The sequence below is a fragment of the Camellia sinensis genome, chromosome 6 (genome assembly GCF_055761805.1).
Source record: "Camellia sinensis isolate YWXY chromosome 6, ASM5576180v1, whole genome shotgun sequence".
NCBI classification, from domain to species: Eukaryota; Viridiplantae; Streptophyta; class Magnoliopsida; order Ericales; family Theaceae; genus Camellia; species Camellia sinensis.
Window position 1 is genome coordinate 151,854,796 of NC_138966.1, and position 27,528 is coordinate 151,882,323.

The following is a 27,528-nucleotide window of genomic DNA, read 5'->3' on the forward strand; positions in this document are numbered from 1 at the left end:
GTTCTGGATTGAGTATCGTCTGTCCTGAGGCTTCTACTCTCTGCTTGTGATGGTGTGGAATACCTTCCACGGTCTTCTGAATGGCGAGGGGTCGTCTTGCTTTTGCGCCCCTCTCCTGTCGCCACTCCCTTTCCCTTCATCTGGTGCTTCATGGCCTCCATGTCGCCGCCATCTTCCTTATTAATTCATCTTGCTCCTTCACGCGGTCCTCCAGAGTTTGAGGATCAATCATCCGCCTTTGTCTGTCAGGACTTCGTGAACGAGAGTGACGGGGGCTGTTAGTTCGCCTCCTCTCCCTTGTATCCCTCCTGAGATTTTGTTGCCGTGGCTCCAAGTCCGCCATGGGAGGGATAGAAGGTAGGCCTTCGCGTCTTGCACCCCGCCTGGTGTTTGTCCATCAATGGTGGACTGTGGTAAATCTTCATTGTGCGCCATCCAACTAGCGAAGGAAACTTGATCAAGAGGTTTTGTTCTGTCTGTTATTCCCACAAACGGCGCCAATTGTACGGGAAAGAAATAAACATTCTCGTATAATCCTGTTGATCAAGTCTGCGCTCCTCCAAACGTCGTCGCTTTACTTCCTGAAAACACAAAAGTGAGCTAGCCGGCGGGTGTGTGCCGGATACCTCTCCGATGCCTAAGTCAGCAAAATAGACAAAGACCAAAAGCTGTGTTTCAAAGTCGTGTGTTACCTCTCCATAGGTGATGTTGTAAGCTTTTATAGGTTCCATGTGGCACAATCCAAGTAGGACTCTTACTCCTCCATGTAGAGTCCTCCTAGGATTCATACTCCTGAAAGATAATGCTTATCCTTCAACACCCCCTCACTATTTAAACCAAGTGAGATGGTTTTACCATGGTCGGACTCCAATGTGGCCGAGGTACGCATGGCTATGCTTAGCTGTAGAACAGACCGAACTATCCTTAGTTCGGTTCATCGTTTTACTGCCCTTACCTCAATTCCTCCTGTACAAACCGTGGTAAGTCTAAACCGAGCTAACTTTTAGCAAGGTTTAGACCGAGCTAACCATACTGCGCCATAACCGGTATAAGTTTTAGTATGGTAACCGAGCTAACCTTCTTGGGATCGGAGTAAATTTAAACCTTTTCAAGACCGGAGTAACTTTATGCCCTTTTTACTCAGCCCTTCGCACTAAGGCCCATAACGGCCCAGCTCGCCCAATTTTTATATAAATTACCCTCTCAGCCGTTGCATTGAATTTTTTTTAAAAAATTTCAATACATAATTATATGACCTGTTAATCAGGACATTTGGCGTAGTGATTGTGTAACACCTTTTATAGTGTGAAGTTTTGGGTTCAATACCTGTAGAGAAAAGTTTGATATTCTGTGTAATGATAGTGTATTTGATTATTGGGCTTAGGCTTGGTAGGCTTGGTATATTAGTTGTGTTAATTACTATGAACTAATAGTTTATTTAATGATGTAAATATTTCTCATATTTGTAATTATTATTGATTGACAAAAAAATCATATGACTTGTTATCATTAGTTTCATTAAATATCATTAAGATAATATTCTAATATTATTTTTATTAAAAAAAATTATTTATAAATCATTTTATTTATATATATATATATATAGGAGTAAAAAAATTAAAATTTTAAAAAATATATATAAAATTGAGGAGAGGGCACGGTGAAGAGTCCAGATCCTCCAAAGGGAGGATTTCTACTTGGTTTCTTATTTGGCGGTTATTGGCCCCACTTTGGAGTCCAATTTTAATAATTTGAATCATTCACGTTTTATGATTAATCAAGTATATCATATTTGTAAAAAATCAAGTGAATTAGATATCAAAAACCAAATATTTGAATCATCGAATTAAAAACCGTTTTATTAAAAAATAAAATTGTTTATTAAATTTTTTTCAATAAATAATTTTTAGTTCGATAATCTGAATATATAATTTTCAATATTCGATCAACTTAATTTTTTTTATAAATATGATATAACCGATAAACTTTAAAATATAAACTATCCAAACTATTAAAATTAGACGATAAATAAACCTAATAACTTACTAAAAAGCCAAGTAGAGATCCTCTCAGGAGAGGTTCTGGACTCCACGGCGAACCCATGGTCCCAGCATAAATTCATCCCTGATTACTAACTGCACGACAAAAGATGGAATCAAACGTGAAACACGAGGCTGAGAAATTAAAAAGTAGTGCTTGCAGAGATAGAACTATAGTGACCACAAACTTTGAATGCATAGGTACACTAGATATGGATATAAATAAAGAAGTTTAATTATGTTTTAATTTTTTTAATTTGAATCAAATTTTATTTTAATTTTTTATATATTAAATTTTATTTTAATTTAGTTAAGTGCCGACCGAGCTACATCGTAAGCTAACTACCATGGTGAAGCAAAAAAAAAAAAAAAAAAGAGTCCAATAATTTGTTTTTAAAATTTTTAACTCGAAACGAGTGGAATGAATCCACGCTAAATGCGCCTTCAGCTTTATCTTAGGTACAACTAAAAATAAGGCCTTCAACTTTAATCACTAAACCTTATAGTGGAAGGAAAATGGTCGAGGCCTCGAATTTGCCTCCAAATCTTTTTTTTTTTTTTTTTTTTTCAAAGCTGTGTTAGTTTGGTTTTTTTTTTTTTTTTTTTTTTTTCTCTCTTTTCTTTATAGGGTTGATTATATATAGGGGTGTGCTAAAAAATTAAACATTTTGTAAGTGAGTTGGGTTGGACTGATTGGGTAATAAAATTGACTGATCAATTTTTTTTTTAATTTAATTTAATTTTATTTGTTAGGCTGTGTTGGTTTTTTTTTTTTTTTTTTTTTTTAAAGGTAGTTATATGTAGGGGTGTGCCAAAAAACTAGACATCCTGTACCAACTCATCGTACAAAATTATACAAAATTAACGAATTTTAATCAACAGTCTAACTGATCAGTCAATTAAGTTGGACTGGTTAAGTGATAAAATTGACTGATCAGTTAAGCTGTTGGTTAAATTTTGTTAATTTCATATAATTTTATATGATGAGATGGTACGAAATGTATAATATTTTATATTAGACTTTTAAAAAATATATATTAATACACACAGCAGTCGAAGAAAAAAAAAAAACCGGCATTCGAGCCAAATTCGAGGCCTCTACCACTACTGATAATAGAAACTCTATTATTGTGAAAAAGATTTCGGAATGGGACAAAAAAAAGTCCAAACGAATGGACCTACTTTTCTTACTTTTTGTGTTATTTTTTTGGAAATATAGCAAAAAGTTTTTTATTTTTATTTTGTGTCATTATTTTTTATTTTTTATATAGTTTTTTAAAAAAATAAATAAAAACTAAAAAAATAACTTTTAACTAATTTTACAAAAACAAGCTAAAGTGTTCAAGCTTACTGCAATGGGATGACAAGGTTGATAGGAACTTCATGGAAGAATTCAAAGGAAGTTAGAATTAATAATTTGAAGACATTTATTTGCCTTGCAGGTTTAGTTTAGTTAAATAGATAACACAGGAGAGTAAAAGAAAAAAAATTGTGGGTTTATTTAGATAAAGACTTTTAAAAGGTAATCAAAACTACAGTTTTTTTATATAATTCAAACTAACTTGTTAATTAGGTTAATAATTTCTTGCAAAATATATAGAGAAATTTATTTTTTTGTACAAATCTTGACAAGATTTATTTTGTTTTCTTTTTATCCATGTTTCTCTCCCACAACTCTCTCTTATGGTGGGAGAATATATATATATATATATATTTTTTTATAAATTTTTTCATCTATTTAAATGCATACAAGAAAATAAATTTTCATTTCTTTTGTCCTTCTTTCACTTCACTTTCAACTATTTTTATTTTCTAGCATCAGTTTCTTTCTAAACAAACAAAGCCTTAAGGTTTATTAGTAAAAAAATAAATAAAAATTTAAATAGAAGAATCAAATTAAAATTACTCCTAAAATGTGGAGATTAAATTATTCAAATTTAAATCAACTATACAAATAAAAAGTGTAATTAACCTAAATAAATATCAGGGTCAGATCCCACGTTTGCTATTATGGTGATTACAATTGCCCACCTTATAAGTTGTTGGTTTTTTCATAACAATTTTAGTAACATTGTTTAAAATGATGTTATAATTTTTAACATTTTAGATCTGGAGCTGGTCAACCTTAAATATTAAGGAAATAAATATTTTGAAAAATATTCATTAAAGATTTTTCAGGCTTTTTCGACAAAAAACAAAAAAAAGGGTTTATTTTATCTTTATGGACATTTTTCAATCATTTAATTTTTTTTTATTTTCAAAATTGTTTAATTAAGATAGAACTAATTTTTTTAAATGTTATAATTTTGAAAAATTACTAAAAATGAAAACAATAAAACTAATAAAGCTAAAAAATCAACTCGCAAAGAAATTATTAACAAATCTAGGCTAGGGACCAACAAAAATGGTTTGAGGTCTAGAGTTTTATTTATTTATTTATTTTTGTTTAAGAAAATTTTGAATAAGTTATAAGTTTCTCATTTTAGACATAATTCATTTTACTTCCCATAATTTTGGAACACTTTACTCCTGTCATTTAAAATGGATGACTGTGCGAAATTCTGTTTGCACACATCTAATTAATTCAGGGTATATCTTTTCTTAATACACATATCCATTAATTTATTTATTGATTAATTTTTTCAATTCACACACTAAAAATTACAATTATATCCTTTACTCAAATATTATTGTACACACATCATTTACCCCTTATTTCCATATATTTTTTATTTAGCCGCCTTACAAAGACAAACTAGCATGGTTTTAATGTACTCTACAATTGTAGAAATGTCTATCTGAGCCATCGTCTTTCCCAAGACTCCCTTAACCAGAAGTTCACTATTCGTACACCCTAGAACATTGCTCAATCCCCAAGATTCCAGCTATTGCAACGCCAGAAAACTAGTGAATTTTTTTGGGATTTAATTTTTTAGGAATATATATATTAGGGTTTAATTCCAACCATTACAGCATCAAAAAAACCAGTGAATTGAAGAAATATATATACTAGGGTTTAATTTTTTTAACTCAAAAAGTGTATATTGAGATTTTTTTGTTCTTAAAATATGTGTACAAAGAATTTTTTTATATAATATTATGGGTGTTGATGGATGTCTATTATAGTCATTTTTATTTAAGATATAATTGTCATTAAATTAATATTTCATTAAATGTATGTCCTAAGCTAATTAGGTGTGTGGAAATAAAATTTCTCGATGACCGTTATTAAAACAAGTGAAATTACTTTAATGCCCCCTGACTCTTTTTTCCTTCTTTTATCTTCTCTCTTTTATTATACAAATAATTTAAATTTAACTGACATATATGTATATATACATATTTTTTTTTATCAAAGAAATTTGGAACACGAGAAACAAACTGAAATTATGCAGAAATACTAATCAAACTCGATAAAGCAGTAGGGGATTAGTCATCGAGTCTAAAGGTAATGAAGACAAGCTTTAGCAATCCAATGAGCCGCCTTGTTTGAAGTTCTAGGACTACATCGAAAGAGAAACTCCTCTAAATTACTATTCTTTCGATGTCACTGAAAATTGCACCGCATTCTGACAAAGGGACATGTAATGCCTCAAATTTCTAGCACAAATGATAAGACAACAATCATGGCTCGTTTAAAGAAAATCGAATATAAATCTCCAAACTTACATTACATGATACAATAGTTCTTCATGTAACAATACTTAATCCAACAACAAGTAAATAAACAAATAAATACCCCAAAGGGTTTACGAGTTTCCAAGGCTTGAGCCTAGTTACACAAAACGGTTATTCAAACCCACACAAACACATCTCTTGGCTTACACACAGAGTCACAGCAAAATGAGAGCATTGTACTCCCAACACACATACTTCCACGCCCCTAGTTAGGTGAGATCACCATATCTTTTCCCGCAAAAAAATCCCGTAGGGTGAGCATAAAGCCCAGTAAGAAATTCTTAACAAAGTATATATATTTTATACAAGTCTCAAGAGATTAAATGCACATGCCATGTTATGCCCTTTTTTGAAAATAAATCACATTTTCATCTTTTGAAAACCATCATGCTCAATGATGTCATGCAATTTCAATTGTTCAAAACTTAATAATTTATTTCAAATGTGGTAAATACAAATCTAGTAATCCCTAGGTTAGTGTCTGCAAGTAGACTATACAAGTACTACCAAATTGTCATTTTTACCGGTATTAACCGGAAGGCTCGACACCTATCCACGCGAGTTTTCAGTCTTTCACCCCGGACTCTCAGGCCAACTTATTTAATATCATCTATACCACCTATCAAGACTTATCAATATATATTTATCCTAAAACCATTACATGAAAACTAGTTTCTCAACATTTTTTTCTCAATGCAAGTTTTCAAATCAACTTTCAAAGTTTAATGTAACCAAATGAATTGATATGCCAATTTCACAAGATGAACATAAATACTTTTATTCCAATTCATCATCCAAAGAATAGCACAATTCCATCTTCTCAAGTATCCTCAACAATTAGTCATTTCAAGACTATTTCAACGTTTTGAACAATAATTTTCAAAATAAACAACAATTCTAATATTCCATGAAATTCATCATTTATATAAATATAAATAAGAAATTTTCTAAACATCCATTTATTTTGACACACAAAATTAATATAACAATATCATTCATGGATTTTCAGTCTCCTCTAAAAAAAATTCCAAATTCTAGGTTTTCTCACCAAAACTATACAACTCAAATCTTTTGAAAGAAAACTTTCCAAAATCATCTTTCTTCAATCAAAAAATATCAAGACCTATAAAATCATTTTAAAAGAATAACAGACAAATCCACTTTCAAAATCGCTCAACTTCTTGAATCAAGAATCAATTTTCAAAAGGCTATCAAAGGATGATTTCGAAAATCATCTAGATCTTACAAATATATATATATATATATATATATATATAACTCAAAAAAAATTCCTACCTCAAGTTTGAAGAAGAATAGAGATGAAACCCCAAAATCAACGATGCCTAAACTCGATCTTCACCTCACACAACGAAGCCCTCGAGATGATAACCCACTTTGATGAAGAAGTAATGGCAAAACTCAAATGGATCTTGAGAAATCAAGGTTTTTGATCTAGTTTGTGTAGAGAAATGTAGAGAGAAGGGAGAGGAAAGGATTTTTAGAGAAAGAGATATACAAAAGTGATCTGAAATATCAGATTCACGAACTGATATAAAATGGTCCGCTCGAGCGTCGAAAGCCTCGCTCGAGGGTCAAATACAATTTCTTAGTACTTTTCCAGACAGTTCAAACTTCTGGAACCACTTCTCCACTCAAGTGCATAAACTACCGCTCGAGCGGACAAACAAGTTATAATGCATTTTGCATTTTTGCTTCGGAGGCACTGCCCCTCAACCCCGCCAGGGCGTTGCCCTAGGACCCGCCATGGGGCGCTGCTCCCTGGACCCCCGCGAGCTGACTGTGCAGCTCGATCCCCGACATACTCAGCGAAATGGAAAAACTAGGATCGCTACAACCTTCCCCCCTTAAAGAATTTCGTTCCCAAAATTTCAAATCAAACTACCCAAACAAAGGGTTTCTAGCGATCAAAACCACGCTAGAAGATGAAACAAGCAAAAACCCCAATTTTGACTTTGATGGATTTCGATCTCCACCAGTCAAAACGTTGCTCTCACCAAACTCTTCACTTTGCTCTTAAGAACTATGGTCTAAAACCTAATAGATTTTGGTAGATCAAAGATTTTATATGATAAATGTAACAAAAAAAAAAATTGAGAGAGAGAGAACCAAGAGCCAAGAGAGAGACCAAAGAGAGAGAAAGAAGAAAAATAGGGAATCTGCTTGCCAAGACGAAAAGAAAAAGAAAGGAAATAAGGGAGGAGAGAGAGAGAGAGGACCCATGTGTTGCTTTCAAAATTGTTTTTTTTTTTCTTTTCAAATCAATACAAATATCTATCTATACATATACATATATATATATATATATATATTAAAAGTATATTTTAATATCATTAATGAAAAAAAGAATATAATATTTTCTCACCACAAAATATATTTCGCTTGATGGTGCACACCATAAATATTTGTAGCTCTCTCAAGATTATAAAATAAATAATAATAACAATAACAACAACAACAATGATACATGGTTACAAACGAGTCATGATTCAATCAATTGGGTCCAAAATGAATGGAGTTTAATAATTTAAAATAAATCTCTAACTGAGATTAAAATATAAATATATTTTAAAAGACTTAAGGTAGTCCCCACCATTCACATAATTAAATATGAGCCAAAATGGTTAAGTATGGGCTAATCAAATAAAATCCAAAAAATTGAATTCATATCTCATTTATTACTCAGGACCCAAGAATCACTATAACTAAAACTAAAAAAATAATTTTGCCAAACAGGCCTTACGAAGTCAAAATCAAGAAGTAATTCAATTTATTTTCACCAATTTAAATAGAATAGTTCACGACACCACAACAATAATAATAAGGGCAAAATTCAATTTGATTCAACTTGTTACAACCTTCCCCACTTAAGGAATTTCGTCCCCAAAATTCGTCTTGATAAAAAGAATAATGGAATTTACTCTTAGCAAAATCACTTGAGCCTTAAACTCTCAATAGCCATTTTCACATTGAGACATTCTTTCAATACCCCAAACACGTACTAAGCTCACTCTTAAGAATTTAACGCTCTCTTACCTTCCATAGTAAAAGACACCGTAACCGAAATCGAAACTCTCAAACTCACTTTAATCATAGAGCTGTAAACACAACAATAACTCCTCAATGATGGTACTACTATTTCTTATTGTTTGAATCAAACAAGAATGACGAACGGTCTAATCCAATCGGCCCTACCATCGTGATAACATCTCATTCTAGTTACATCCGCAAAATTATTTTACCAATATGAAGGAACAAATTTTCAATAGACTCAAAAACAAAATTTCTACACCCACTAGCTATTCATGATGTTAAGATACATTATTCCAAAGAAGTCACCCCTCAACTTAAAACCACTCGTACTAGAATTTGGACAAACAATTTATAATAGAAGGGAAAAATGTTGGTGATTCTTGCAATATATAAAGGGTTAATCAAAATCTATCGAACTCGCAATTGGAATACAACCGAACTCGCAATTGGAATACAACCGAACTCGCAATCTCACTTGAACACGTTCAAACACACCCACAAAATTTGCTTACTCCACACAACTAACTCAATAGGTCACAGCAACAAAAGAATCCTACTACTTTGGAAGAGCACTCAGAAAAGTATTCAAATATTACACACCATGAAAGATGACTCACCACAAATAATTTATTTTTTTTCCATAATCTAGTGTAATAATTTACTTAATATACATCCAAAGTGATTATCTCAAGACTCTTAACCAATGAGAGCACCCTCCCTTTAAAGACACAATTCAATGATATATTTTGTAATCGCAACCGTCACACGACAACTAACTCATCTCAATATTAAAATGAATTCATACGCGGTTACCCAATTGAATAAAACTATCACAAATAATGACTTCAAATATTTCATCCCATGAGAACTGCCACTCATTCCCAGTACAATCATATTCTTCCCTAAATTATTACAAAAGCAAAATTCACAGATCACCTTAGCCTCAACTGCTTCACTTGAACAACAAGAAACACCAACCCTTATGAAACATAATGCAATCATGCCAAACACACTACTCGAAAATTCTCAACCACAACTTTAATTGCCTAACCAAGCAATTTCTATATTATTTTTACCTATCCACTCTATTTCTTTCACTCGACGAACCGACTAACAGTTTACGCAAACTTGTCTACATCCACCCACACAATTTTACTCCAACATAGAATTTACCCAAACGCTCACACAATGCACTTCGAGTCCACATAGAATTCATCAAGACTAGATACACATTCTAATAATACTAAGGTACTCCCAACAACTACTCATAGTTACAGTGAGTTTGAAATCTCCTTTGAAATCTCTAGTCAGCTCGCTCCTACTCAAATTCTAAAAGATATAACCACAAGCTATGATGCCACTCATTTACTCTAAAAAAGAAATTTCTATGTCAACAATAGTCATTTCATAACAATTTCCAAGATTAACAAAATAACGAAAGTACTTCATACCAATTTATTCCCTGATGAGGGGTCAGCCAAATAACTTCTTCTAAGGTAATATCACCACAAAACATGATGAAACAAAGTTAAAATAAGGAATCATCCTCTATTAGGCAAAACTAAATACATTTTAATTAAGAAAATACTTACCACTTAAGGTCAAATACATTCATCAAATTGAACTCAATGGTAATATTAGACCAACATACCAACAACACGAATTCTTACCACACTTATAGAAAAACGAAGAATCAATATAAGGAATTCACAACTCTTATTCCAATGATACAAAAAAATCTTGTAGCTAAAGGACAAAGGATACAAAATAATCTCCATTTCCATTACAAGAACCACACCATCACGACACACACCAAATTTAACTCAAAACACTCTCATATACCTTCCATCTTCACAATTTCTAACTCATACATAAAAGTAACTGTAAAAGTTAACATCAATCACTCTCGATGGGTCAAGTATAATTTCCCATGGAAATACTCAAATTACCACCATACTAATTATCCTAAAGCACCTAATTTAGAATTATAACATCCTCACAAAGTAATCTTAAAAATTTCCTCTAAAAACATTGGTTGTTAACACAACTCCACAACATCCATCACATCATGTCCCTCAACACTCAATTATTGCACTCAAGAATATCAACAACTAACTCTAAGACAATGAACTCCATCAATCTCAAAGGCACTCAGAACTCGCCTACATGTTCTAAAATATCGACTCACGAGTCAATATTGTTACTACTAATAATCCCATCAAATGGCGTAACGCAAATCAAATTTAATCTCATTCCAATCTATCTCAAAATTATTTATCTCAATTGCCCTCTTAGGATTTGCAGCAAAATTATGAATAAAACAAACTCTCTAAGAAACACATCTCTTACTACACGATATAATTTCTATCATGCTAAGACTATGTTTATTCCCAAACACATACAAAATAATTGGCCTAGGGCCCATCACTAACCTCACAAGTAGTCCATCAAGCAAGTGAAACAATCCAACTATAACTAACTTCGTCTATCCCAAGAAAATTTAGAACTAGTTTTACGTGTTCTAATGTCAACAATCCAAAGCATATTATATTAGATTACTTTAATCATTATTAAAGTCACAACCAAACCAAACTATTAGAATAAGGTTAATCTCTAACTCATTCTACTTCTACCATTTTTCATCTAGTCCACTTCTACAAACTTGATATAAAATTGAAAAATAATTAACTCCTCATAACAACAAACCAGTCGCTACACAACACAAACTCTACTATTTTAAGGTCACATTTGCACCCACAATCATACAAATCGGTTAACCTATGCTTTAATACTAATTCCACAACATCTTGACCAATCATCTCGGCCATATTACTCTAGCTTACACCTTCTTCTTGAGGAAAAGGTATCCTCCTACATGAGAACATCCCGGGCACCCCAAGTGCCTCTATTACAGTCTCTACCGCTTTATGACATCTTATATAAGAGATAGAATTTAGCTCAAAAGTAAGTACTCCACACTAGTTCTAACACACTGCGTACGGCTTAAACATAAACTTACACATGTATCTACATCATATAAGGCAAACCATATAAGCACATAGTCACATAGAGCACATACGAGTTACCCCTCCAAGCTATTGGCTCGTTCCACAAACATTCAAAGACTTTCAAATAGAAATAGCATTGATCAGGTGCTTTTCTAAAAAGACCTCAAAGAATTTCATGGACGCAAATCACATCTCAGAAGTTTAACCCTATACCCACATAGTCAAATAAACATGTTATCACATAACACATAAGATATGCAACATTTCTCACTAGCAAAATGAACCCACTGTGGTAAAAACCACTTCCCACGAGCCCCAAGTATTCAAACCCGGTAGCTCTAATTCCAAGTTGTCACTTATCATGGGTACACTATGTCCCCTAACAACTGAACCTATCAACCTAGCCAGCCACCGACACCAACGGTACACCGTCACCCCATGGGTGGAGAGTCTTGCTTCGGTGACACAGTCACAAGTGAGAGTTCCCATATGTGATACACCTACACTCAAGTGACAGATCAACTAGCTCTGATACCATGTTGTAACGCCCTGAAAATTAGGCAGGGTATATCTATTTATGCTACAAAACCTACCTGATAGACAAACACATATATATAGCTAGCTATTCCATACATCCATTTCCATTAAATCCCAAATGCCAAATACATGTTATTCACATCATAATGTCCCAGTTCCAATCCCAAGCATACATTTTACAACAAGTATGAAATGAAAGCCAAACAGATAATGAGTGCCCTACAGGCTTACAAATTTATCCAAGAACATTCTTGGTTACACAAAATGGAGTTTCACCTCAACGCAAATACAGCCCTGGGCTTACATTCAACAAATAACAATAAAACAAAAATGAAGCCTCAGCTCCGAGTCCTCCCAAGTCAATGCTTTGGTGGACGCATAGCACCTGTACGTGAAATGATTTCGCTTATAGAGTGAGCCACAACCCAGTAGAGATATACTACACAACATATGAACCATGACAAGACTAAAGAGGAGTATGCTCATGCCATGCTCATGATAAAACAATTTATCTCTCTTCTTATAAAGCATACAATGTTGAGATACAACAACAAATATAAAACCATCTCCATTTTAAACCATATCTGTTACATGAATATAGGTTCTATGAATCTCTAGGTGAGTGTCTGCAAGTAGGCCCTAATGCACTACCACTGTCATTTTTACTAGTAAACTGGAAGGCTCGACACCTAACTATGCGGTTCTACACCCCCTACCTAGATTCACCAACTATTCATCTTTTCGCAAACAAATATATTTCCAAACATTTCTCAAAAACAAATACATTTCCAATGAAATGAATGTAATGCAATATCTAATGCAACAAATGAGGAATGTGGTTCAATTTACCTAAGTCTCATGCATTTTTACAACAATCATGGCTATCATCCACTGATAGCCCAAAACAGATATTTCTAAACAGATATTTAAACAATTAAATTCCAAAAAAATTCTGATAAATACAATCTATTCCACATCTCACCAAATATGAACAACTACACTAGTTTTCATATCACAATCACGTCCGATAACCTCTCAAGGTCCATTTCTAACTGTGTCGGTTTTATTCCAACAGATACATTAAACAAAATAATACCATTAATGCCCAAGAAAACATCATTTTCTTTCCAAACTCATTCTCCAAGCATTATTCAATTATGACATCCTATTTTGATCGAAAGTCCCAAAAGTTAAATGTAATTCCTTTATTTTCTTTGAAAATGCTCTTTTGGTCACAAGCCGGTAAAAATTTCAAAACCAATCGAATCGAAGTCCATTTTTGTTCAAATTTAAAATATAACTCTTTCATAACCTTACAAACATATTCCAAGTACACTTTCGTAATTTGGGCATCAACTTTTTATTTTTCTCAAAATTTCTCTTCTAAGCAAATAAATCACAAATTTTTCAAAAATTCTAATTAAATTATATACAACTCTAAGCTCCCTATAATCAAGTAAAAGTGCATAAAGAAGTGTAGGAAAAATCTCTACCTCGAGCTAGAAGAGGAAACAAGCAAAAATCCCAATTTTTGACTTTGTTAGATTTCGATCTCCACGGGTCAAAACGTTGCTCTCACCAAGCTTTTCACTTTGATCTTAAGAACTATGATTTAAAACCTAATAGATTTTGGTAGATCAAAGATTTTATATGATAAATGTAACCAAAAAAAAAAAATTGAGAGAGAGAGAACCAAGAGCCGACAGAGAGAGAGACCAAAGAGAGAGAAAGAAGAAAAATAGGGAATCTGCCTGCCAAGAAGAAAAGAAGAAGAAAGGAAATAAGGGAGAAGAGAGAGAGAGAGAGGGGGGCCATGTGTTGCTTTCAAATTTTTTTTTTTCTTTTCAAATCAATACAAATATCTATCTATACATATACATCTATCTATATATATATATATATATATATCAATTAAAAGTATATTTTAATATCATTAATGACAAAAGCAATATAATATTTTTTCACCACAAAATATATTTCGCTTGATGGTGCACACCATAAATATTTGTAACTCTCTCAAGATTATAAAATAAATAATAATAACAATAACAACAATAATACATGGTTACAAACGAGTCATGATTCAATCAATTGGGTCCAAAATGAATGGAGTTTAATAATTTAAAATAAATCTCCAACTGAAATTAAAATATAAATAAATTTTAAAAGACTTAAGGTGGTCCCACCATTCACATAATTAAATATGAACCAAAATGGTTAAGTATGGGCTAATCAAATAAAATCCAAAAAATTGCATTTATATATCATTTATTACTCAGGACCTAAGAATCACTATAACTAAATCTAAAAAAATAATTTTGCCAAGCGGGCCTTACGAAGTCGAAATCAAGAAGTAATTCAATTTATTTTCACCAATTTAAATAGAATAGTTCACGACACCACAACAATAATAATAAGGGCAAAATTCAATTTGATTCAACTCGTTACAAAATTCCACTATTTCCACCATGGTTATATCATTGACAACAACCTCACAAATATGCATAAACATGAAATATCCCAAAAAGTAATGACAACTCTAAACAACCTTGTGCTTAAAACAACAACGCACATATCAACATATGGGTAACAACTTTAAATATGTTTCCCTCAATACTAGGGAATATTACAAAGAAAAGCAACTTAAGCATTTTCAAATAAATCCGGATATTTGGAGCGAACTTCCGCCTCCCGTTCCCACGTCGCTTCTTCAATTGTCCTTATTTGAAATAAGATTTAAAATTCAGGGTCAAATGTGCCACAATTGAAAAGTTAAGACCAAAGTGATACAAGCCCCAAACTATAGTGACTGTTAGTGCTGTTCGCGCCTTTTTTTTCTTTTTTTTAAATCGAGTTTTTTTATTTTTTGTTTTTCATATTTTTTTTATTCTTATAGAATTTGTTTAGTAATTTAAATAATTTTTTTACTTTTTATATTGACTTAACTTAGATATACCTAAAAAATAAAATATTTTTAAAAATTAATAAATACACAAGAATACAAAAATATATTGAATTTTTATTTTATTTTATTTTTATATTTTTGGTATTTAGTAAATTTTTTAAAGATTTCTTTTTATAAATATTATACCTTTTAAGTATGTTTATGTTAGGTGCATTTAAAAATTAAAAAAATTAGTTAAAATATTAAGAAAAAATTAGTACAAGCAAAAACATACGGAAAATAAAAAAATTCAATTTTCTAAAAAGTAAAATCTAAATTCTAAAACCAGGTACTCGCTTTAAAAAAAACAAAAACAAAAACAAAAACAAAATGTATGGGAATATTTAATTATTTGAACAATGAAAAAAAAATGTAAATAAGATTCGAAATATGCATGTTCTTCACTTCTCTTTTACTATTTGTCTAGAATTTTAATTGAAAAAGCATGGCTTTTTTATTTCTCAATATTACCAAAGTTCATGTTAAACACCGAACTTTGAATCATACCCAATAAAAGTAAGTATGAAAACTAAAATTGAACATTTTTTTTTATTCAGGAAAAAATAGATATATTTTATTAATGATAATAAAACATTACAAAAAGAAGAAAAAGACATAATAAAAAAAAAACACCGTCAACAACTAAACTGAGATGCTATGCTTTATTGGAGAGTAGTACAACTTTATTATTTATATTATATTCTCAACATCATGTAGTAGTAAGAAATTACACAAATTTTATAAGGAGCTGAGAAGTGGAAATTTAGGATTGGAAACGAATGAGAGGAACTCTTTATCAGTTTCAAGTTTCGCCAGATCGCCCTTATTCATAAAAATCAATGCTTCTATGCCGTCACCCGATTTAGTAGGAAGGAAAGTAATCGCATGATCAAGATTTACTACACCCATAGTCACCCATACAGGCCTTCCCCATCCAAAATCAGTTTCATATAGCGGAAACCTAGCTATGCTCGAAAACACAAAAGTAAACACTGCCTCTCCACCACCTCCTCCTCCTTTATTACCACCCTCCTCTTTCTTGGAATTCAAGCCCCCCATACCACCACCACCACCCTCTTGGAGTTTCCTTACATAATCGCTATTAACTTTTCTTATCCCATCTCTCATCTGAGTGACCAAGCTACGATGATCCTCTCCTATAGCGCCTTTTTCCAATGTCGGTGGTGCTAATATTGCTATGGAAAATCGACTAAGGTTACCATAATATGAATTAGGTAAAGGTGGATTGAGTCTCGTGCGCAAGTTTACCCCTTGAACCACTGGGTATCTAATTCCTTCTCCACATACTGCCTCTCCTCGAGTGGCGGCCTTATATCTACACCATATAAAAGTAGAAAGTGCCTCAACACGAGTTGGATTATTATGTATGGTTTTGTTGTTGGCAGTGACAGTAGTGGTGGGGGTGGTGGGGGTGTATTTGGCTTTAAGAGTAGAGATGGCGGAGTCACTAAACACAAAGCTCTTTGCAATGATCTTATTTTTTGTAGTGCCAACGCCGTGCTTGTGGTGATTGGTATTGGGATTAAGTGTAGGGGGAAAGATGTTGGCCGAACCGAATTGGGGATAAACCAAATTGCTATGATCTCCACGACTAATAGTTGCCCAGAATTTCATAAACATAACTGTTGATAATGCATCTGCTATCTTGTGTGAAGTACATAATCCTGTTGGAGAAAAAAAAAAAAAAAAAAGTAAAGAAGTACTTGGATTTATTTACACTACAAGAAATTAAAATTTTAGAGACAAAAATAATTTGTCTATAAAAATTATATTGTTAAGGACAAAATGAAAGAATTTCTAAAAAAATATATTTAATCATACTACTACATTTTAAAGACAAAGCTATTTGGATGCAAAAAAGTTAGTAACTTTTTACCAACAACTTTAATTGGTCCCCAATAAACTAACTCATACATTATTTTATTTTATTTTCATTGTTTGAGCTTTAATAGTCGGAATTTCATTTCATTCTCCACTCTACTCTATCGATCAATTGATCGAGTTAATCCCTAACTCGATCGATCGTATCGATCATACCTTAGCTTGAATCTTCGAAGCTGAAAGATCTAGAGCTAAAAAGGACTGAAAGAGGGAAAACAATACTGATTAATCATATACTTGAATCGCCATTGAAGAGAAATAGGTCCATTTTAAGGTAAAATATTTGTATCCATAAGCTCATGAATGACATTTTAATGAAGCCCTTGAGAAAAAGATGTGATGGATGAGTTGTTCTGTTTTGTAGGTAGATATAATTATAATTTATAATCTATTCAATGAATAGTTGAATGCTACAAACAATGCTTATGGCACTAGCCTTATAAATTGGAAATGATACCTTTAAAATCTCTATCAGTTTATGATATACAATCAAATATTACATATTAATGAAGCAAAGTATGGTATTTGTTTGTCATTGAAATATCTTTTGTTTAAGCCTCTTTGAATGCAATGAGCATGGTGCTTTTTTTTCTTTTTTCTTTTTTGGTGTTGTTGAATTTTAATTTGGAGATGAACATATGATACGGTGATATGTTTGATATTTTCTGTTTGGTTGTTGAGAAATCAAGTAAGGAAAATGAGTTTCTGTTCAAACTAGTATTCTTAGAGTAATTGTTACAAAACCAAAAAGCAAAAAAAAAAAAAAAAAAAAAAAACAAAAACAAAAACAAAAACAAAAACAAAAAAGGTATGTTATCAAACTTTTAGAAACCAATTTTAGTTGTTTGAAAATACATTATAAATTTTGCAGACCACTTTTAGTTGTCTGGAAAACTAACTTTTAGACACAACTTCCACTTGTCTCAAAAACTAAAAACTTTTAGAGACCAATTTAGGTTGTTTCAAAAACTAAATTTTTTGTCTCCATAAAATCAAAACTTTTTGTAACCACATATTTTTGTCTCTAAAAATCTATTTATAGTGACAAATGCAAAATTTTGTCTCTAAAAGTCAATTTTTGAATTTTCTGGACGGGCCATTTGGGATAAACTTCGCAACAGACAAAATTAGTTGACTAAAGTTTTTCCCAACAAATATTACATTTTTAGGGATGAAATAAATTTGACCCTAAAAAATTGATTTCTTACTATTCATGTATGAAAAATGAAGGCCAAAACTTCACTTTATATGTCTCGTTTATTTGTTTATTTAGAAATGGGTAATGATACATAAATGCAAATACGGAATGACATGATTTAATATGGACTCTGTATTTTTAAACAAAATACTTATGAAGATGACTCTCTTAAGAGTTTAATCCCAAATAAGAGGTTATGGGTTCAATTCTTCCCGAGGGAGAGTTGAATTAGGAGGTAGGGTGAGGAAGCTAACTCCCATAAGTATTAATTTATCAACTGACTTTTACCGATCCAAAAAGAAGAAGAAAATGAGTTTATTTAAAAAATGTTACTATTAAATCATTCTTGTAAAATTACGGTTTGGGTGAGGGTTAAAGTGCACTATCATAACATTCTATGCATTTGTCGAATATCTACTTATATGGTGATGAGTGGGTCTACAAATAAAAAAAAAAGACCAAAAATTTGCCTAGAATATAAAATATAAGGCTGAGATTTATTTATGGATTGGATCCACAACAAAAAAAAAAAATTTGAACTTACACCGCTAAATTAAAATTGTAGATATATTAATGTTTTGTTTTTATTTTTGTTTATGGACTTTCCAAATTAATTGTGATACAACTATTATTGCGGCTTTCATTGTTACTGTTATATCAATGATGTGGTAATAAATAATAAACTATTGTATTGAAGTTCTTTTTTCCTACGTAGGATTTTTGCATCTACTCGACAAAGAAAGTGAAAGTAGAGAGTTCAAAAGGTATCCTTAAGCCTATGTTCTAAGAAATAGGGAGGAAATTTGAACCTCACCGATTAGTAAGGAATTGTTTGGAATGATCTAAATAAATATATATATTGATTTTTTTATAAAAAGATGTATAGAAAATTAAAGAAGTAATGTAACCTAAAAAAGATAAAAACATAAATAAATACACTTTTTTAGTACATCCCAAACAATATCTATATGTGTAAAGTTCACAACCATTATAACTATTAAACAATGGGGATCAAAAAAATTAGGCTAAATTACACTCATCTCCTTTGAGATTTTTGACAATTAGACTAGTCTCCTCCAACCCCCCCCCCCTCTAAATTGCACATTTAATGATTATCAACAAAAAATCTCGAATATTAAAATTACTAAACTAAGCATTCTATTAACGCCGTTAATCACAGGGGAGGGAGGTCAGTGTAATTTAAAAAAAAAAAAAAAGAGGGGAGACTAGTGTAATAGTCAAGAATCTCAAGAAGGTGTCTATAATTTACCCAAAAAATTAACTATTAAACTATTGAATTTACCAAAAGTAGTAAGATAATAAAATATTGACAATAAGGCCCCATTTATTTTCAAAGGAAAATTGGAGAGAATTGATAGTTAGGGAATTGTTAGTGAAAGAATTAAGTAAAATTGTATTTATTTTGATGATACTTGTTAGTGTGGGGATTGTTAAATTATTTTATATAAAATAAATAAAACCATGGTTTTTACTTAACAAAAAAATATAAAAACATTAAACATTAATGTTCAAAATGTGCTGCCTAACATGCAAAAAATAAATTAAAAAAATAAAATTGCACTTGGCCAGTTACCAGCTAAACGTCATCCCGGACGACCAATAACACCCTAAGTCAAACGGACTATTTTTTAATACCATCTCCCAGTCCATACTCATAATCAACTCATCAAGGCCTTTCGTAATCCGCTCCAGACTACGAATCCGAAGCTCACTTTGTAAAATAAATATGATATTATTTTTACTGTTTCTCACTAGAAGTTCACTCCGAACTCCTACAACAGAAAACAATCAAAGCCTAAGGATTTGTGGCTTCCCTCTACTCAATGGATTGTAAATCCAATTTAGCACATTTCGGATTCACTTTGTTGATCTAGATTGTTTAGTTTTGAGTATTTCTAACTTGTCTGGAAAAAAATCGGATAGTTGGCAATTTCAAATTGGGTTGATGACAAATATATAATTTAAAAAATAAATTATAATTTTTTAAAAAAAAAAAAATCACGTGATTTAAATAGTAATATTCTGAACCACACTGGACCCTTCAGTCCAAACATTGATTATTTTAAAGACGTGTGATCGAATGAACCTTTTTTTTGTTTTTTTTTGGGGGGGGGTCTCGGATTGATTGGCAATTTCAGGGGATTCTATTTACCTCCAAAAAAATTATCAAGTATTCTCAATTTTTAAGTACACCTTATTTAATTATTTAAAATTTTATTTTACTCTCATTACACCTTGTTATTTTTTTCAAATTATCCTCAAGGCTAACCCAAATAATAAATAATAAAAAAACTAAATTATTTCAAAAACTTTTCAATACAAAAAATAATTCTCAAATACAGGGGAAAAACCAAATTTATAAGCACATAAGTATTATAAATACATAAAAAATCAAATTTTTACATAAGCATTATAAAAAATTTCAATATAGAAAAAAAAAAAAAAAACAACAACAACAACAACAACTTTTACATTATAAATTATCTACAAGAATGCTCGTAAAAAAAGTAAAAACCACACTTGTAAGCACATAAGCATCAGGCGCAAATAATAAAGAGTAATTCTCAAATAATGTACTATTTAAATGACAAAATAAGAACAACTCCAATAATATATTATAGTTAATATAATTACTGGGCCCTTTAATTTTTGTCAAAAAAATGATATAGAAAATAATTGATGGCATTGTACAAAAATTATGAAACGCCGTTATATGAATACTTACCTCTTTTTTGATGGGTTGCTTCAAAAAACTATTTTGATTATTACTCTCATCCATTATTTGATTTTGTTCAAACTTTCTTCCAGAGTTTAGAGTTTCAAAATAATAAAAAACAATGATGTTGATGATGACGGTGAGTTTTGGTAGGATAGATTGAAATTTTGGAGGGAGGATAAAGAAGAAGAAGAAGAAGAAGAAGAAATAAATTTTGATCTATTGGGGAAAAAGATACAGAAATTTGAATATGAATAATTGATTATGGTGTACCATGAGACAAAAAAATTATTTTGGAGTTTAATATGTGTTGTCCTTATTAATAAATTCATATTAGGATATAATATGAATTAAAATTTATAAATTTAAATTGGGTGTACTAAAATATATTTTGGATTCAAATAGAAATCCCCCAATTTTTGTCTTACTATACCCAAAATGGGCTAAATTAGACTCCTTAATCCAAACAGTACTACTCCGGGCTTGTTTAGTAGCATTTTTGGGAAGTCAAAAAAAAAATCAACTTATTGACTTACTAATTTATTTGGATTGCATCATCTCTTATTTTTTCATACACTTTTTTATAATAAGACAATAAGCCCAAAAAAAAAAGGTACTTCCTAAAATAAGCTAATTTAACTTATTTGTTTGAAAACAAACTAATAATGCTGTTTGATTACATTTTTGAATTAACTTGGCCTCTCAAAATTAGTGAGATTTTTTAAAACTACAATTTATTGTTTTTACTATTTTTTGGAACTCTTAAATATGCATGGACATTAAAAAAAAAAAAATGCTATATCTTTTGTCATAATCATTACTTTCGAGATTATTCTACATATTTACACAACAATGAAAAAGAAAAAGTTATGGGTCTGTTTGGTAACATTTATTTTTTCTGTTTATATTTACAAAAATTTTATAAATTAATTTTTATTTATTTTTTGTTTATTTTTATAAAAACATAAATTACAAACGCGTTTGTAATTAACAAAATGTTTAAAAAAATTTAAAAATATAAAAAAGAGTGAGAAATGACAAGTGGTGGCAAGTGGCGGCTGAAGACGGTGGTGGAAAGTGGTGACGGTAGGTGGTGGGTAGCGGGTGGTGGTGGGTGGTGGTGGTGGTGGTGGTGGGTGATGATGGCGGGTGGTGGGTGGTAGCGAGTGGGTGGTGGTAGTGGTGGTGGCAGGTGGGTGGCGGATGGCGGGTGGTAGTGGGTGGTGGCGGCGGGTGGTGGTGGTGGGTGAGTGGGTGACGATGGCGGGTGGTGGGTGGTAGCGAGTGGGTGGTGGTGGTGGTGGTGGTGGCGGGTGGTGGGTGGTGGTAGCAGGTGGGTGGCGGATGGCAGGTGGTGGTGGGTGGTGGCGGGTGGGTGGTGGTGGCAAGTGGTGATGGTGGGTGACGGTGGCGGGTGGCGGTGGCAGGTGGGTGGCGGATGGCGGGTGGTGGTGGTGGTGCGTGGGTGGGTGACGGTGGCGGGTGGTGGGTGGTAGCGAGTGGGTGGTGGTGGTGGTGGTGGCGGTGGCGGTGGCGATGGTGGGTGGGTGGCAGGTGGCTGGTGGTGGTGGGTGGTTAGTGGTAACGGGTGGTGGATGGTGGTGGCTGGTGGCAGATGGGTGATGTGTGGTGGTGGCGGGTAGGTGGCGGATGGTGATGGCGGGTGGGTGGTGGTGGCGAGGGGTGGGTGGTGGCTGGTTGGTGGTGAGTAGTAGTGGCAGGTGGTGGTGGGGAGTGGATGGTAGGTGGTGGTGGCGGAAGACGGTGGTGGAAAATGGTAGCAGGTGGTGGCTAGTGTTGGGTGGTAAAAAAAAAAAAAAATTGAAAACTCAAAACGAAAACACATTTTTTGAGTTTACATTTTTTAACCAAATTTATAAACTGAGACCACTGATTTATAAATCAAAAATATACCAAACAAGTTTTTATTTGAGTTTTTAAAATTTTGTAAATATAAACAGAAAACAGAAAACGTAACTGTTACCAAACAAAACCTATGTAACAGCTTATTGGAACAAACATGTTTAATTTTTTTTCATAAATCATTAAAAGTTATCCCACACAATTTATGTTAGACTTTTTTGAAGTTAATAATCTTTTTTTTTTTTAAAATTATCATAATAAAAGTTAATTTATAAATGATACAAAACGAGTCCTCACCAATAGCCATGCCACCGCAGTTGAAGAAGTTGAGTTGGACAGCTAAGAGTAGATCCCCGGCATGATCAAAATCAGGATATGGAAACAAGCAATTGAGTGGGGAGTTGGAATTGCTTTGTCCAACAACATGGTCGAGACTAGATTGGACTTGGGCTTCAAAGAAAGGGACACCCTCGTCGTTGCAATCAAAAAAGAGGTTGTCTTTGACACGACCAACTAGTGGGTAGAACCATGACAGTGTCTCAGAAAGTGACTCCTTTAGCTTCTCACTTCTTCTTCTATCATTTGTGGCTTTGTTAAGCCCTGAATTGGATGATGCATAGAAGTAGATAAAAGGAACAAAGTGTGGTTGTTGTATTTGATCAAGAAATGAGAGCTTCAATTGGCAAAGGTGTTGGGGTGTTGGGTTGGATGGTTTGATGGTTTGCCTTGACGTCACCACAACCTTCATTTTTTTTTCTTTTGTGATTTCCTTTGTTTTAATTACAAGTTAGCGAAAGGCATGTATATATAGGAAAACTCTACGTTATGTACACACCCTGAACATTAATTAAAAAAATTTTTTAAAAAAAGAGGGAAATGTCAATGTTTAGAAAATATTTTTAAATTAGTAATAAATTTTATAAATATTAAAATATAAAATTATACATTTTTTTTCATAAATTTGTAATTAAAACCACACATGGAATTTCTCTCTTAGCATCCCTACATTTTTATTACAATTTTCTTTTGATCGCTTCACTTTCAATTATGACAATTGTCTCTTTATATTTTAAATTAAGTTGTAATGTCATTCTTTAGTTATTTAATGTTAATGAGGTTGACAAAAATTTGAAAGTGAAAGTGACCTTGATGAGATTTTACTTAATTGAAAAATTAAAGTGAGATTTTGATAAAAACATAAGAGTGCTAATGAGGTGTAAATAAAAATGTTACGTTTAACTCACATAACAAATTTCCTCAACTTTATTAATGGTAAATGGGTAGAAAAGTAACATTACAACTTAGCTTTAAAATGTAAAAAATTAATTATCACAATTAAAAATAAAAATATCAAAAAGTGAGGTTATATTATGTTGGGGAGAGAGAAAGACAGAGAGTGGCGCTAGGAAATCGAGGGGTGATTTGAGATGTTTTAAATAAATGTATTTTTTGATTTTTTATATAATAAAAAATATTTGTAGAAAAGTAGTGAAAGTGAGTAGAAAAATAGAGAGGAAATGTTGATTGATGTGACCCAAATAAGTATATATATGTAAAAAAAATATATATATTTTTTTTAATACATGCCAAATACTTACTAATTTGGATGGAACACTTACAACTTTGAAATTGTTGGTCAATAATCAATAACAATAAAATAATAATTTGTAACTAGTATATTATAGATAATGCAAAAAAAAAAAAATGCATATAAGTTTTATTATATAATAATATACATATATTTTTTTTTGTACAAAATTTGAGAAAAAATCAGTATAACAATACTATCACATTATCATTGACATGTAGTATCACTAAACAGTAGTAAATCAATACCTAGAGGGTGAACCTCGCTTGTTAAATGTAATTATTAATTCAATAACTTTTACATCTTGTGTATCAATGATAATGTGGTATTGCCGTTGCATTAAATTTTTTTTTAAAAAAAAATCTATACATAATTATGTGACTTATTAAGTAGGACATTTGACGTAGTGATTGTGTGACACTTTTTATAGTATGAAATTTTGGGTTTAATTTATATGAAGAAAAGTTTGATACTCCTTATAGTGATGGTGTATTTGATTGTTGCGTTTAGACTTGATAAGTTTAATATATTGATTGTGTTAAATTTTGTTAACATTTTAATTATTATAAACTAATAATCTATTTAATGAGATAAATATTTCTCATACTCAAAATCTAAATTGAGAGGACGGCACGGTGAACCCATGGTCCCAGCATAAATTCATCCCTGATTACTAATTACACGACAAAAGAAGGAAACAAACGCGAAACACGAGGGTGAGAAATTAAAAAATAGTAGTGGTTGCAAGAGACCATGATAGGTCTATTAATGTCAGAGCTTCACCTTAGAGTAAAAATGATATATCTTCATGTCAATGTCATATTTATAAATGGGACTGGCTACATCCCCTAAAAATACCCCTCTTAATCCCCTAATTTTCATATCAAGTAAAAAAAAAAAAAAAAAAAAATTACCTAAATTAAAAATTAGGGGAATTAAGGGGATATTTTTAGGACTCCAAATCATTTTCCTTTATAAATATGTACAGATTGAATGAACCATCTACAATCACTTACCAGCTGGATGGTCCTCCACTCCAATAATTAATCAAACGCTCACATAGCTCCGGAAAAAAAATAATAATAATAACAATAATAATAATAAAATAAAAAAGAGCTATAAATTTATTCATAATTTTTAATTGGTAAAATTATACTAACAGTCTCTATAATTTAAAACTTATGTTATTTTAGTCCTTAATTTTTTTTAATTTTGATATATTTGATCTTAAATTTTGAATTTTGTTTCAAATAAGGACAATTGAAGATACCATTACTTAATTTTAAAGGCAAAGTCGTCAATTTGATAAAATATAAACTGATTTAACAAAAATAAATGTCAAAAAAATATTTTTGAATTTTTAAAACTATTTTTATCCACCAAAAATAAAATTATATAAAATTGATAAATCTTTTATATATTTATTTATTTTATTTTTTTTACCAAATTAATTTTTATTATGTGTTTGGATGATGATCATGTAATGGATGGTTGTTTTTACTTTTATTAAATTAATTTCTATTTTTTCAAAACTCAAATATGGCAACAACTTTGATATCATTATTAAAGGATAGGGGGTCACTGTTGTGCCCCTCCCTGCTGTGTTCCTGCTATGCCGAAAACGGCACAGTTTCACCACTTTCTTTTTTTTTTTTTTTCATATTGTCACTATATTTTTTTGGCATGATAAATTACACTTTACCCTTAAACCCTAAACTCTAAGATAAAAAAATAAATAAAATAAATAAGTTTTAAGAATTAAACCTAAACCCTAAACCCTAAAATTCAAAAAATTAAAAATTAAACCCTAAACCCTAAAATAAAAATAAAAAAATTTAAAAATTAAACCTAAGTCCTAAACCCTAAAATAAATAAATAAAATAAATTTTAAGAATTAAACCCTAAACCTTGAAATTAAAAAAAAATAAAAATTAAACCTACACCGTAAACCCTAAAATAAAAAAAAATTAAGAATTAAATCCTAAACCCTAAACCCTAAACCCTAAAATAAGAAAAAAATAAATTGTAAGAATTAAACCATAAACCCTAAAATAAAAAAAAAAATAAATTTTAAAAATTAAACCCTAAACTCTAAACCCTAAAATAAAAAAAATAAAAAAAATTAAGAATTAAACCCTAAACTCTAAATCCTAAAATAAAAAACATAAATTTTAGGGGGGGGGGAAGAAGATGAAACAGTGCCATTTTATGGCACAACAGGAACACAGCAGGGAGGGGGCACAGCAGTGACCTCACTCCCATTAGGATTAAACCAATTCATTAAATTCAAAAATTCAAAACTGAAAATATTTCATATATTAAATATATTGATTACACATTAAATGCTTAACAACCACACATTACGTGATCATCAACTAAATATATAATAAAAATTAATTTAGTAAAATAAATAAATGCGTAAAAGATTTATCAATTTTATATAATTTTATCTTTGATGGATAGAAATAATTTTTTAAAATTCAAAAATATTTTTTTGATATTTATTTTTGAAATTAGTTTATATTTTATCAGATTGACGACTTTACCCTTAAAATTGAGTAATGGTATCTTCAATTGTCCTTATTTGAAATAAAATTCAAAATTCATGGTCAAATATATTACAATTGAAAATTTAAAGAACCAAAGTGACACGAGTCTTAAACTATAGGAACTGTTAGTATAATTCGTCCTTTTTAATCAATAATTGAAATTTATTTCTGAAATACCTCACAATACATAAAATCTACATGGTAGATATGAAATTTGAAACAAATTTTGATTGCTTATTCTCGTCTCATACGCTTTTCCTAAACCAAATAATATAACTATAAATAGATTTGAATACAAAACGTCTCGCGAAACTCTTTCAAATGGAGATTTTTGAGATTATTTTTTGACTATGAATTTAGATAAAAATTTAAAAATTATAAGAAAAAATATGAAAATAATGTGAATGAAATATAAATTAAATTTTTTTCCCGTT

The 27,528-nt window shown here is 31.2% G+C and overlaps 1 protein-coding gene and 1 long non-coding RNA gene across 2 annotated transcripts; both read right to left on the minus strand.

Annotated features, from left to right (window-relative positions):
• Positions 1–12,414: 12,414 nt before the first annotated feature.
• On the minus strand, positions 12,415–14,071 carry LOC145792974 (uncharacterized). The gene is made up of 2 exons (XR_014333345.1): positions 13,807–14,071; positions 12,415–12,698 (listed from the first exon to the last, which is right to left on the minus strand). It is a non-coding gene; the product is annotated as an uncharacterized LOC145792974 (long non-coding RNA).
• A 1,847-nt stretch (positions 14,072–15,918) lies between these two features.
• Positions 15,919–23,756, minus strand: LOC114282251 (stemmadenine O-acetyltransferase). Its single transcript, XM_028224892.2, has 2 exons — positions 23,255–23,756; positions 15,919–16,942 (listed from the first exon to the last, which is right to left on the minus strand). Exons 1-2 carry the CDS (start codon positions 23,703–23,705, stop codon positions 15,996–15,998), a joined length of 1,398 nt encoding a protein of 465 aa, XP_028080693.2. The 5' UTR covers positions 23,706–23,756; the 3' UTR covers positions 15,919–15,995.
• Between the last annotated feature and the right edge of the window lie 3,772 nt (positions 23,757–27,528).

Coding starts and splice junctions, on each gene's coding strand:
- LOC114282251 (XM_028224892.2), bottom strand. CDS start 23,705: ATGAAGGTTGTGGTGACGTCAAGGCAAACCATCAAACCATCCAACCCA. Junction 16,943..23,254: donor CTGCGGTGGCATGGCTATTG/GTGAGGACTCGT, acceptor TTTCTCCAACAG/GATTATGTACTTCACACAAG.